The following is a 13,549-nucleotide window of genomic DNA, read 5'->3' as shown; positions in this document are numbered from 1 at the left end:
GAACCAACTCCTGCAAGTTGTCCTGTGGCATGGTTAGACCCTCGCAATAAATAAATTAATGTAATAAAAACCCCATAAAATCAAGATTCATGGCAATGAGGAATAATAATGGAGTTTTTCATTCTCCACACATATGCACCACACACATCATACACACATACACACATGTGCATCATACATACACATATCACACACACCACACACACACACAGAAGAAAATGACTTGGGTACAGAAAACTAAAGGTATGCAGTAGTAAATACTTTGAAAGGCGTGGACAATAAATATTCACACTCTGGGTTCCCCGGCACACAACGATGCTCCCAGCCCTTTACAGAGTGAGGGAGGAGGACAGCAGGTGTGAGGACAGCCGGGTAACTAGAAACAGCATTGAGATAGCAGGAGAGGAAGCTCGGTGTAGATCATGTGCCTGGCATCGTGAGGCCCTGGGTTCAGTCCCCAATACCGAAGATTAATCATTCCTATAATAAATTACTTCACTTTTATCTTGAGCTACAGACAACACTATTCCCTAATATGAGCATCCCACAGCCTCAAAGTAGATGCCTCTGGGTTTGTTTGTTTTTTTTTCTTTCTCTTTTCCCAGTTCTAGGCTAGTGACAAGTTCTAGCTCTAGGTTTACAAATTTTGGTGACACTGAGAACAGCTAAACTGTTCTAAACATCTAGATTAGAGGTTACAATCAATCAGAGGTGCAGATGTCAAAGCATTTTCAGTACCAGAGAAACATTCCCACAGCATCCTCAGGACCATCCACACCCAGTGTCAGGCTCCAGACCACGTGGCACCTGATGGGGAGTCTCGGTCCCTACCTGCCCACTAGGGGTTCAGTTTCTTGTGGTTAACAGGGAGTGCATTTTGGCATGCTGGCTCAAATGCTCAGGGTAGCTCATTAACGCTCTTGTACACCAGGTCTGTAAAGCTGATAGGTAAATGCCACCAAATACAACCAACTTGAAGAACTCTTTTCCTAGTCAATTGTTGGCTATCTTCATCTAATTATCAAACTTAAAATATGAATACACTCATGTGTGTGTTTGTGCATGTGTGTGAGTGCACACATGTGTACATGAGCATGTGTGCATGAGTGTGTGAGAGTGTGTATGTGCGTGCGCATGTGTAGCCATCTGGATAAATTCTAGCTCGCTTTCAGCTCCCACATCCATGTGGCAAGGACTTTACCATCCTTGTTTTAAAGTTTCAAGTTAAGGGAATGTGTTGGAGAGCACAGGAGACAGAGATTCTGCAGTCAGGAAACTCTCCTTAGGTGGGGAGGGGAAACAGACATTTACAAAAACACACACTGTTGAATGAATACAAAAATAATCCCTGAATAAAGTAAAAACTGTCACTTTCCAGTAAAAGAGCTTTGGCTAAACTGTCATGGAAATGGAGCAGGAGGATTACTTTTCAGACAGAGGGTTCTGAAGCAACACCTGGAAAGAGAGCCTGGGGACCAGGTACCCAGTGTGTGTGCGTGTGTGAGTGTGTGTGTGTGTGTGTGTATACAAATGTGTGAGTACGTGTGTATATATGGTGTGTATGCCTGTGCACATGTGAGTATGGACCATGGTACACGTTGTCAGAGGACAACCTTGGGGGTCAGTTCTTGCTTTCCAGCTTTTGTGAAGTCACAGTTTTTGAACTGTATTGAAACGAGTTTGTGCAAGATGGGGCCCCCTGAGTCTGGCTTGGCAGAGCATCACTGGACAGACATAGGCCAGGCTCAGCACACCTCAGGCTGGCTCCTGCACAGCCACCACTGTCATTTCTGGTCACCAAAGCCTTGCTTACATGTTGGGTGGGGTTCCTCTCACTCACCTGCATGAGGGGTATACAGACTTTCAGTTGAATTCTTTCATTTGTATCATTCTTTCTTTTGAAATAATTGGAGACAACTCCCCCCCCCGCCAGCCCCAAACTAAGCAGAGCAGAGAGGGCTACCTGCCGTCAAAGAAGAAGAACTTCCCACGGCCATTCTTTTCTCCATGCACAAAGTTGCCCTCAAATCTGTCTGTGGAGGAGTAGGTGACAGTGCAGAATCCGTGTGGTAGTCCATCATCATCCAGGTGTCCTGGGGAGAGAGAAGCACATGCCACGCCTTAACAGCAGACTCAGGTGCCCCTTCTTTGTGTGGCACCAGATCCCCTGCATCTGGTGGTTGTGAGCTGCTCAGCACGGGTACTGGGAACTGAACTCAAGTCATTCGCATGAGTAAGTAGCAAGTGCTCTTAAGTGCTGAGCCCTCGCTCCAGCCCCTGCTTCTTCTGTGTCTTGAAAAGACTAAGCATGCAGAACTTGATGTTTTGTATACTTTCATGAATGGACTGGTCCACACAGAAACTCCTGGGCACGTTTGCGGACATGGAGTCTGTACCGGCTTGCCCTTTCCCTGGGGCTGGGATTTATTACCAATAGGGCCATCTGCAGCACTGGTTACCACTTCCCAAGCTTCCCCATAGAACTTACGTTTGGAGTGAACATCCCAGCTTCTCATCTTAACTGAAATGTGGCTCAGATGGCACTGAGTTATAGTCTCATTGCCACATCCCCTGCTCTGCAGTTCTTACATGTTGCAAACATGCAATATGACTTTATATGTTATCCTACAGTATTGTATTGAGCACTAGTAGAGTCTGGATGCACCGTTTTATTTCACATTCAGACAACAAAGGAGAGTCACGTGCCTAAAACTGCCCTAGTGTTTAATTGTTCATCACTGAGAGCCCTTCCTAACCCTAACCCTTGCTAACCCTAAATTCTCGAGTTTACAAACTCATTTCATCTTTGAAAGTTTAACTGTAGTTTTTCATACCCCCTATGTGTCAGAGGGCTTATGTTTTAAATGGAGATGAACATCTCCATACTGCCACTGAAATAGGGATCTTGGACCCCAGAAACAAGTCCTTACGCTCACCTTTGACCTACTGGTACTTCCTGGTTACCAACTACCCAGCACACATCTGGAGTCAGCATCTAAATGTCTAGGTTCTTTATTACAACCTCATGTTTCACAAACCCAGGAACCCCGCATTAGCACCCCCATCATCGGGGGGAGTAGGCTTTTCAGAGGTGAGTGGAAATAAAGGCAGCAATCATTCTACTGTCTTTTCCCTGGAGTCAACAACCCAGATCATGGGTGGAAATATTAAATACTATGCATTGCAAATTTATGCATTGCACAAAAATGTGACTTCCAGATGGCTCACTGGCATAAAAACACAAACCTTGCCACCACAATGAACTGCTTTTAATCTCCTAAAACTTTTAAGATGATAGAGTACTAGGTTAAGTATAAAACTTTTAAGATGATAGAGTACTAGGTTAAGTATAGAACTTTTAAGATGATAGAGTACTAGGTTAAGTATAGAACTTTTAAGATGATAGAGTACTAGGTTAAGTATAGAACTTTTAAGATGATAGAGTGGTAGGTTAAGTATAGAACTTTTAAGATGATAGAGTACTAGGTTAAGTATAGAACTTAGTGGCGAGTGTTTAGATAGCCTGAGAATACAAATAATCTCCAGCACTCAAAAAAAAAAAATAGAAAAAGATAGACGTCATAAAGAAAGTAGTCATAAGGAAATACAGTGTTCTTTTTATTATTGACTACTGAAATGTTTTACCACTCTACCTGACTCCATATGGAATGAGTTACCTAGAACATCGTACAACAATACATGCTATTACTTATTTATGTATGTGTACATGTGTGCCTGGTTGAGTTTATGTACTCCAGACGCATGTAGGAGTACATGCGTCTTGCCAGAATGGGTCACTGGATCCCCTGGAACTGGGGTTACAGGTAGTGAGTCATATGTCAGGGCTGGGGATCTAACTAAGGTCCTCTACAGAAGCAGGCAGTGTTCTTAGCATGCGCTGTCTCTCCAGCCCCTCTGTGGCTGTGCAAACACACCACACACCGTCCTATATGGAAACACACCACAGATGGGTTAGTTCCCTTCTTTAAACACAACCTTTTCCTACAATTGTCAGGGAATCAATGGGCAGCAGGGAACTAGGCCCAAATTGCTTTCTTTTGGTAGAAAAACTGAATTATATGATGTAATTCTGACACTTGAGTCATGAGAAATAATTTGGATAAGTCTTTCTAAGTATCTGCTGATGACAATCTTTCATTGAAACAGATCAAATTTACTTTTTTCTCTTTTAATAAAAAATACTCAATATAGAGCTAAAAGCTTTCTCTTATGAAACATTGAAATCAATTAAATGTAGCCATTAACATTCCTATGAATGTAGTGTCCTACTTTTGATTTAGGTAGAGATATCAGAATAATTAGGTTAGCCTCTCAGGAGAGTAATTGCTGGTGTGTTGAAAATACTCCCGCAACAGAAAAGGTTCGCACGCTTCAGATTTTAAACAGCGGTTGTTAATAAAACCGATTTCCTTCTTGAAATCAAGAGAGGCACGATAAACATGAACACGGAGGGGAAGGAATCCAGTGTAACCCTCCCTACTTTTCTCCCTCCCTTGTCCTAGTTCTGAACCAAACTCTGAAGGTGTGCCGCCCTCTGCGATGAACTCATATATGAAAGAAAAACCGGAAGGTGTTGTGTAACTGAAGGCGGGCACAGGGCAGTTCTGACTCCAGGTGGGAGGGCACCCAAACCTCACCCTGCTCCATATGGACCCCCTCTGCAAGACCCCAATGGGAAAGGAACCCTTTCACTGTTTCCTAGAGGGCTGCTGAATGACAGACACTTCTCAGGTGACCTTGCGCATTTAGAAGAAGATACACGGGCGGGGCGTTCTCTGCTAGTCTGGCTGCATATGCAAGTTCTGAAATCTGTGGGACCCCAGCAGGGCTTCCAGCTTGACTTGTTTTCTCTTGCATCCTTAGGTGCAGGCCATGATAAGCACTAGGGACTAGAGAGTGTGTGCGTAATTGCCACACATATTGTGGGTTTCTGGGCAGTGTAAAACTGCAGAGTAGCTACCCCATACATCAGCCAGTAAGCTGGGTAAGGTAGCATAGCGAAAGCTTGCATTCATCCTGCTGGGGATTAGGAGTTTAAGGAGGACCACAGCACATAGCAAGTTTGAGGCCAGCCTCGGCTGCACAGCATTCTGTCTTTAACCCAAAACACAACAGAACAGAACGAAGTTTGAAACCAGCCTGGGCTGCACAGCATTCTGTCTTTAACACAAAACATAACATAACAGAACGGAACAGAACAAACAGCCCCAGTCAAAACAATAACAAAAAGACTTGCAAGGCAGAAAAAGCTGGGGAACAGATTAGATTGCTACAATCCTGTTGCCTTGGTACATTAGTGCTGTGAGAGACCTCGGCACAATTCTTCAAATGCTGCTGAGACAACAAGGTTATGTGGTATTACAACCTTAGTAGCCAGCCTTTGGGGAGGAGGCTACTTTTCAGAGAAAGAAACTGTGAAGCTCCTCTTTGGGGCGGTGGGGGGTTAGGCTAAGTGCTTTCTTTAAAACTTCACGACATTACCACATGACCTGCAAGAGAATGCCCATCTCTCTAAATGAAAGGCCCCTGCCTCAAACCCACCAATGCACTTTCTTTCCAGAGAAAGGCAGACAAGATGGGCGCTCTTTCTCCTTGCTGATGGCAAGAATGGGATAGCTCTAGGAGCAGGAGGTACCAGACTGCACCTAAAGGCTTCCTGTTCTATCAAGCATCAGATGGGGCTGCTCACAGGGATCCCAACCCCTCTCCGGCCCTCCCAGGGCACCAGCGGACACGCGAATAAGAGGAGTAATTTAAAAAGAAAGTGAAAGAAAAACTGTTTAGGGAAACAAAGGAGACCAAGGGGCGAGCAGGAGACTGTGGGGCCTACATACGCCTATGAAAATACTCTTACATAACCCAGTACCAAGTATGACGAAAAGAAAATATACGTTTAAAAAAATCAATGTTTCAAGTTTTATGACCATGTAAATGACTATGCACTATTGAGCTAGATAGTGTACTGTGATTTGCTGTCTTCTCATATAACTTTTCAACTTAAAAATTCATCTTCAAAAACAAGCAAATGAAAAAAAAAACATTAGCAATGACCAGACTCCTTATAGAGAAGTGCAAAGAGTCTTTGTGGGCAGGCTGCAGAGAAATGCCAAGATTCTCAACATCAGGCCCTGGTTGCAAATTCCGAGCCCGTGCCCGTGTTGCCTAACTCAGTGTGGAAACTCTAGTCTTTGCTGAAGACCACAGAATGCGCCGAGTCAGCCAACCGCCTTCCAGGCCGGTTCCCACTACACAGAAAGTGGGCATCAGGCCCAAGCAACAGGCCGAGTTCACTGGAATGACCACTTCGTGCTAATAACACAGCCTCAGCAAGTGAGCCACCCAGAATCCATCCCGGACAGCCTGAATGGTAGCCAGAGAGAAGGAGAAGCAACGTAACTCACCCCCCATCCCGGGCCATTTTGTTCTAAATATTTTTCTCTACCAAAAGAATAGAAAGGTAAAAATTTCCCTCAGGGTTACCTCTGAGCAGAGGTTTTTTTTTTTTTTAACTTGATACGATTAGTCTGTTATGGTGCTGGCCTTGGAGCAGAGATGGCCCCTGACCGTCTCCGGCTTACCCACAGAGACGCAACAGTGCCGTGCCTGTTTCCCTCAGAACAAGAAACCCTGACCTATGCACACTGCTGGTTTTGCTGACAAAACACTGCCGTCTCCTCCCCACCCCCTACAAAAGCCATTTAAGAAAATGCAAGCTTATTAATGCAAGGAGTGTGTGTCCCTTCTCCATGATGCAGTAACAGTGGCTGTGAAAGGCTCAGGAGCTCAAATGTCACCTGGCGAGGGCGGTGGCTTTCACGTGACCCTCACGGACCAGCTGCAGTCAGAACACAGCACACCGTCCCAGACACACAACCTAGGTGCACGTAAGAGACAGGCAGGACGGACAGTTGCTAACAAAAAGAATCCGCGCTGATCTGCGGCGATTGGCGCTGCTCGCTTCCATCTCGCTGCTCGTTTCCATCTCGGCTCCCAGTTCTGAGGACTCTTGATACGTTCTCGTCTTGAGCGCTTCTCCCTAGTGTGTCTTATGCATTTCCAGCCTTTCCTTCTCTTCTCTTTTTCTATGCTCGTAACTGCATATCTGGTACCACAAAATCCTCCAGGAGATGGCCTCAGCTGTGTTTTCAGCCCTCCAGCTGCCTGCTGGACAGTTAAACTTTCCCGGCAGCGCTCCACAGCCTTCGTTCCAACGCACAGCCTAGCACAGCCTACCCTTTCGGCCTGCGACCCAGCTTCCTTTTCTCATCTGCCCCTTGGGGGTCATTTCTCCTTTTCAGCCCCATGTTTCAGCTACAGTGGAAGTATTTTCTGGATGGGCCGAACAATTCCACGCCTCTCTCCTCCACTCACCGAACTCCCCTTAGCTCGACGCTGCCACTTCTCCAGGGAAGCCTTATCCCATCTACTTCTCTGGGCTGCAAGGAATTGTGAGCCTCAAGGTGCTCTCATGCACATGTGAGCCTGCGCGTGCGTGCATGCATGCGTGTGTGTGTGTGTGTGCGCGCGCGCGTGTGTGTGTATGCGCGCATGCGCACGATGTCCACAATGCCAGTCCCAGGATACACAGGATACACAGATGTACATACAAGGAAAACATTCATGTATATAAAATAAAATAATAAATCTAAGCAAAGAAGGCTTTTTTTTTTTCTAAAGGGAAATGCTTTAAAAAGGTAAAAAGAGCCGGCGTTGGTGGCGCACGCCTTTAATCCTAGCACTCGGGAGGCAGAGGCAGGCGGATCTCTGTGAGTTCAAGGCCAGCCTGGTCTACAGAGCGAGTTCCAGGCCAGCCTCCAAAACAATACAGAGAAACCCTGTCTCGAAAAACCAAAACCAAAACAAAACAAAACAAAAAACTTAAAAAGGTAAAAAGATGTAGTGGGTATGGTCATTCATGTCATCATTCTGCATTCAGGAAGTTGAGGCTGGAGGACTGGTCCAGGCCAGCCTGGGCTACACAATGAATTCCAGGCTATAAAATACAGAATGAGACACTGTTGGGAAAGAAAGGAAGGAAGGAAAGAAGGAAAACGTGGGTAGGCAAGGAAAAAAGAACAGAACAGTAGGGCAATTGACAAAGGAATTTCTCCAGTCTAGCCTGCCCTCCCTTCTTTGACAGGAGTTCTTAACTTCTCTAAGTTTCTCTATAAAATGAGGATAATATAGTACCCACCTCCTAAGACTGGATGGATAATGTCTGAGAAGCACTTAGCACAGACTCTGCACATAATAAGAGCTAAGCAATTACAGAGATGATGGTAATAATAGCCGTGACAAGGAAACCAGCGAGAAGACAATGTGTATGCAGAGAGTTGAGCAGCTGGTATGAAGCATCAGGACACCCAGATGAGATTCTATTTGGAAAAGTATCACAGCCATTTATACCAGTTCAGAGATGTGTGTTAGATTTTATGTGAAGAGCAGTGCAAAGTGCCAAGGCCAACAACATCTGGAGAAAGGCCCAAGGATGCAGTTTCCTTCGAGCACACACTTGCTTCAGGCACCCTGAAAATCTCAGCCTGAGTTGACTCTAAAGGCTTTTCTTTTCTGACTTATTTTATTTTATATGTATGAGTGTTGGTGCCCACAAAACTGGAACAACTGGTGGTTGTGGGTTGCCATGTTGCCATGTGGATTCTGGGAACCAAATCCAGGTCCTTGGCAAAAGGAAATGAAACGCTCTTAAGCACCAAGCCCTCTCCTCTATTTTTTTAAAGAGAGAATGTAGCCATTGGTCCAGGTTCTGCTGGTCTAACTCTGTTAGCTGGCTCCCAGCCTTAAGTGATCTGTTCTCCCTCAGCCTTCCAAGTAACTGGAACTACATGAATGTCCCACTATTCCTGACTTTTCTATGGACTTTAAAATCTTAAAAGTAACTTTCAGGCTGGGGTATGTATCTCAGTGGCATATTGCTTGCCTAATACACACAGCAAAATAAATAAATGAAATTTTGTTGTTGTTCTTTTAGGTATAGCTGCTCACACCTGTAATCCCAGCACTTGGGTAGAGGAATGTTCAAAAGTTGAAGTCATCGTGGACTACAGAGATCTTGTTTCAAATAAAATAAAATAAAACCACAAAAAGCAAAACAAGAAAGTTATTCTACTTGTTTACTTTTAGGTAAAATTGAGTGACTGCTTAAGCCATGCCTGGGTTTAAGCTTGCTGTTGTAGCATAATTATTAACTGTGCCTTTCTTGCTCAAATAAGCTCCTGATTAATAATAGCACTGTCTGCTCATCCTATATAACAGGCCTCCCTGTTTATGGAAAGAAACTTCAGTGCTTTGAATCCAGTGGAATAACTCATAATCAACATGGAAGCATACTTTCGAAATTACTATCTTGAGACTGGGTCTCATGTAGTTGAGGCTGGCTTTGGATTTGCTCTGCAGCTGTGGGTGACCTTGAACTCGGGATCCCCCTCCCTCCTCCCCCTCCATATGCAGGTGTGTACCAGGTTTTTATTCACAAACCAATGCTAGGAGCATAAATAGCAGAGCGCATTTTCAACACAGTAAGTAGTACTGGCGAAGGTGACTCAGTCTGAGGCACTATCTGTGATCAATGGTTTGTTTTCAAATTTTAAGTAGAAATGAAACAAGCAAAGTTGTAAGTAAAAACAAAACAAAACAGAAGGAGGAGGGCCGGGAGAGATGGTTCAGCTGTTAAGAGCCTTGGCTGCTCTTCCAGAGCATCTAGGTTCAATTCCCAGCACCCGCATGGCAATTCACAATCATCTGCAACTCCAGTTCTAGGGGATCCAACACTCTGCAGGAAAAACACCATAGCACATGAAATAAAAATAAACAAGTTAAAAAACTAAAAACATATTGTTAAAAAAGGGAGGAATGGGAGCAACACTAGCAATTTGCTAAGAACTTTTTCCCCCTATCATAACAGAAAGGTACAATAAGTCAATAACTTGAAAGTTAAAGGTTTCTCTGTGGTTGGTTCCTCTGGACCTCACTAAATCTCAGCATTGAGTTTACTTAGAGAAGTATAAGCTCTGTGAATCCACAACATTTCTAGTCTCTTCTAAAGTTACAAGCAAAACCATGCAGTTTAAAATTGTTTTTCAAAACTAAATGAAGAAATAAGTTTTACAACTTAAATTAGAATGGATGCCTTTCCAAGAATTAAAAAAAAATATTCTACTTCATCTCGCCCTAACCCTCCAGCAGCCTGTAAAGCAGTTAGGTTTCTGAGCGCATCAAAATGGATCTTTCCACTGTAACACTAACAAATGCATATCCGTATGCATTGTGAAACGCCGCCACTTTAGTTTTCTTTATCGTTTGTCAGAACCTGTTTATACAAATTAGATCAAAACCAGATTCAGCCAGCAACTTAAAATTATTTACTGCGATGCGCCGTTTAACAAATCCCGGAACAGCACTACTCAATCTTGCAAAACATCATGGGAACATTATCTGGGATAGGGTAAAATAAATAATAAATACGCTAAAGAATGTTTTACAGTGTTCTTTGTACAAAATGATAACCTCTCCTGACACAAACAACGAGATTGTATAACCTCCCCACCGTGTCTTTAGAAGTTGGGGGCTAAAAAAAAGAAAAAGAAAAAGAAAAGAGGCGGAGAAACTCAGCAAAAACATTGTGGCGACAAAAGTCGGGGGAGGGGCGCTGGAGAAGGGGCGGAGAAACCCGACACCCAGGCGGTGATATCACCCTCAGCAGCCAACAGCTCGGGATTCAGAAAGTTAAGTGTCACCCAGCAATTTCGTTCCCGGCTCGAGCGCCGGCACCCCGCTCGGAAGCAGGGAGGGGGAGGGAGCGGGTGGCTGAGTTCGCCCGGGGGCAGCGCAGACCCGGACTAGCTGCCTCCGGGGCGCCGAGCGTTCGAGCCGGGTGGGGAGCGCGGTGTGCACTACCTAGCAATGATTTCATCTTTTTTTTTTTTTTTCCGGAGGATTGGCCGGGGCTGCCATGTGCCTGGTGTGCAGCCGGGTACTTAGCAATGGGAGACGCACCTAGACACGGCCCTGGTGGCCGCGGGACGCAGCGACTCAGCCAGGAAAGGGCAGAGGGTCGGAGAGAGGAAGTCGAGGTGGCTGAAACGCAGCTGCTCCTCGGAGATCACCGGCCTCAAGGGACTGCCCCCTGCGCCCTCCCCTCCTCCATCCCCGCAAGAACCGAGGCCAAGGTGCCGGGGGCAGCTTCGCAACTCCCAGGGAGGATGCTGCTGTGGCCCGTCGGGATGCTGGGGCCGAGCCTTCCTAGGGCCGCGGACCCCGCGGGGCCCCATTCCCCGCCGCGCCCCACGCGCTCCCGGCGGCGTGGCGGTGGCAGTGCAGCCCCCTTCCGACCGGCCACCCGCTTAGGGACCGGGGTGACCATCGGCCCAGCCCGGCGCGCGTCGCAGACCGCCACTCTTTTCGCGCTCGCGGCCCCAGGCGCCTCCCCCAACCCCCAGGTCCTGGAGAAATGCCGGTCGTACCTTCCACGGCTTCCTCCACCATCTCCTCGTCGCTATCCATGGCGGCTGCGACCCTGCCCAGCACCGGGGCGTGCTGGCCGGCTCCCGTCCCTCCGGGTGCTCGCGGCAGCTGAGCGAGCGCTGGGGCTAAGCCCTGCGAGTTTGGAGGAGGAGGAGGAGGAGGAGGGGGAGGAGGGGGAGGAAGAGGAGGAGCAGCCGGGGCGGATCGCGATGCCTCCCCCTACAGTCCTTTCAATTCCTCGGCCTGCCGCGGCTGCCGCAGCCTCCGTCCCTCCTCCCCTCGTCCCCGGTCCCCGAGGCTCCGGGGTGCAGCCGCCGCTGCAACTTTCTCCTGTGATTCCCCCCCCCCCTTTGTTAGGGAGCAGCTGATCCGCTGACATCACCCGGCGCCGGTGCGCTCCCTCCCTCGCTGATTGACAGTTCCCTGTCCTTTCCCAGAAGTGAGGATCCTCAGAACCGAAGGCGCTTCGGGGCCGCGCCGCCTCGGCTGGGCTGTGGGCAGGCCCGGCGGCGGTTACCTTTTGGCTTGGCGCGCTGCGCGACAGCCACGCGGACCTGGTCGCCGCCGGCTGCTCGATAACCCTGGGGATCGCGGGGGAATCCGTCCTGGGGTTGGAGGGGGCTCGGAGCGCAGCTACCGGTGACTTGGAAATGCGCCGCACAGGCTTTTCCCACCACTATCCCCCTCCAGGATAGCTAAAGCTCTCGCGGAGCAGGGGCAGCCTTTCAGATGCTGCTGAGCCTCTACTTTTCCTCTCGCCCAGGCGCTGCCATCCCCCCGGAGCTACAAAGTGCCTGGCGCACGCAGGAGCGCAGGTGCCCCCCACGGCCCAGCGTGGCCTCCACAAGTCAGTTTCCCAGACTCCAGGGGGCGACCTGCGCTCCGGATTCCTCCCGACCAAGAAGTCCCCAGTCTCCACCCTCTTTCCCATCTCCAGGCCCCTGGGAAGATCCAGGAATGCACCGAACACAAATGGCAGCAGGCTGGTAATCAGGCCTCACCCGAGGCTTGGCAGGTTCCCTCTCGCTCTTGTCTTGGAGACGGAGCCACCAAGTGGAGAACTGGAGCCAAGACCCCGTGTCTAGCCCGTCTCCTCTCGCCTTCTGTCCTGTACGTGTGATGTCCCTAGATGTCTTTCTGGTTTTTCCAACCACTTGGCAGATTCACACGTCTTTGAGGGAAGAAAACCCGGGTTCCCACCCCAGCCACTTAAGAGTGTCATTATAGCTCTACCTCTTACAGGTGGCAGTAAAGGACCGCTTTAAACAGCGGGTTAAACGGATGCAGATGTACACACTGTACCGTGGAATTACCGGGTGCCGGTCTGGCCTTCTGCCAAGAACAGCTACCGCGGCGGGTGGGAGGGATGCTGCGGGAAGCGAGGAAAGTTGTTCCGTTTGATTTTCTGAACAATGAGCCAGGATTTCAGAGCACTTCCAACGCCTGGGAGAGTCAGTGCCCTCGACTCTCTTACTCTCTTCTTCTTCTTCTTCTTCTTCTTCTTCTTCTTCTTCTTCTTCTTCTTCTTCTTCTTCTTCTTCTTCTTCTTCTTCTTCTTCTTCTTCTTCTTCTCCTCCTCCTCCTCCTCCTCCTCCTCCTCCTCCTCCTCCTCCTCCTCCTCCTCCTCCTCCTCCTCCTCCTCCTCCTCCTCCTCCTCCTCCTCCTCCTCCTCCTCCTCCTCCTCCTCCTCCTCCTCCTCCTCTTCTTCTTGGCTTTTCGAGGTTGTCCTGGAACTTGCTCTGTAGACCAGACTGGCCTTGAACTCACAGAGATCCGCCTGCCTCTGCCTCCCTTGTGCTGGGATTAAAGGCATGGCCACCAATGCCCGGCTTCCCCTCACTTCTTAAATGCCCCCTCCCTTTTCTTTTTTAAAGACCTGATCTCCTGGAGCCAATGGCCTCTAACTCACTGTGAACGGAGGATAATCTTGAATTAATGGTCCTGCCTGCATCTCCCCAATAGCAAGCATTGGCCAGCATGCTGAGTTCATTTGACACTGAAGAATCAGCCCAGGTTCTGCCTTGCTAGCAAGTACTCTACCAACTGG

At 47.9% G+C, this 13,549-nt stretch overlaps 1 protein-coding gene across 1 annotated transcript in view; it reads right to left on the bottom strand.

Annotated features, from left to right (window-relative positions):
- The window catches only part of Setd7 (SET domain containing 7, histone lysine methyltransferase), a 43,209-nt gene extending 31,373 nt beyond the window's left edge, over positions 1-11,836 (bottom strand). Inside the window, exons 1-2 of the mRNA XM_040754440.1 lie at positions 11,502-11,836; positions 1,964-2,093 (exon numbers count right to left, since the gene is read on the bottom strand). Of these exons, the coding sequence (XP_040610374.1) occupies positions 1,964-2,093; positions 11,502-11,541 (170 nt within the window). The 5' untranslated portion in view covers positions 11,542-11,836. The remainder of the gene's footprint in view (positions 1-1,963; positions 2,094-11,501) is intronic.
- Between the last annotated feature and the right edge of the window lie 1,713 nt (positions 11,837-13,549).

Source organism: Mesocricetus auratus, unplaced genomic scaffold, assembly GCF_017639785.1.
Source record: "Mesocricetus auratus isolate SY011 unplaced genomic scaffold, BCM_Maur_2.0 Super-Scaffold_100011, whole genome shotgun sequence".
Taxonomy (NCBI): Eukaryota; Metazoa; Chordata; class Mammalia; order Rodentia; family Cricetidae; genus Mesocricetus; species Mesocricetus auratus.
Note: the sequence above shows the minus strand (reverse complement) of the source record. Positions and strands in the feature narration are given on the sequence as shown.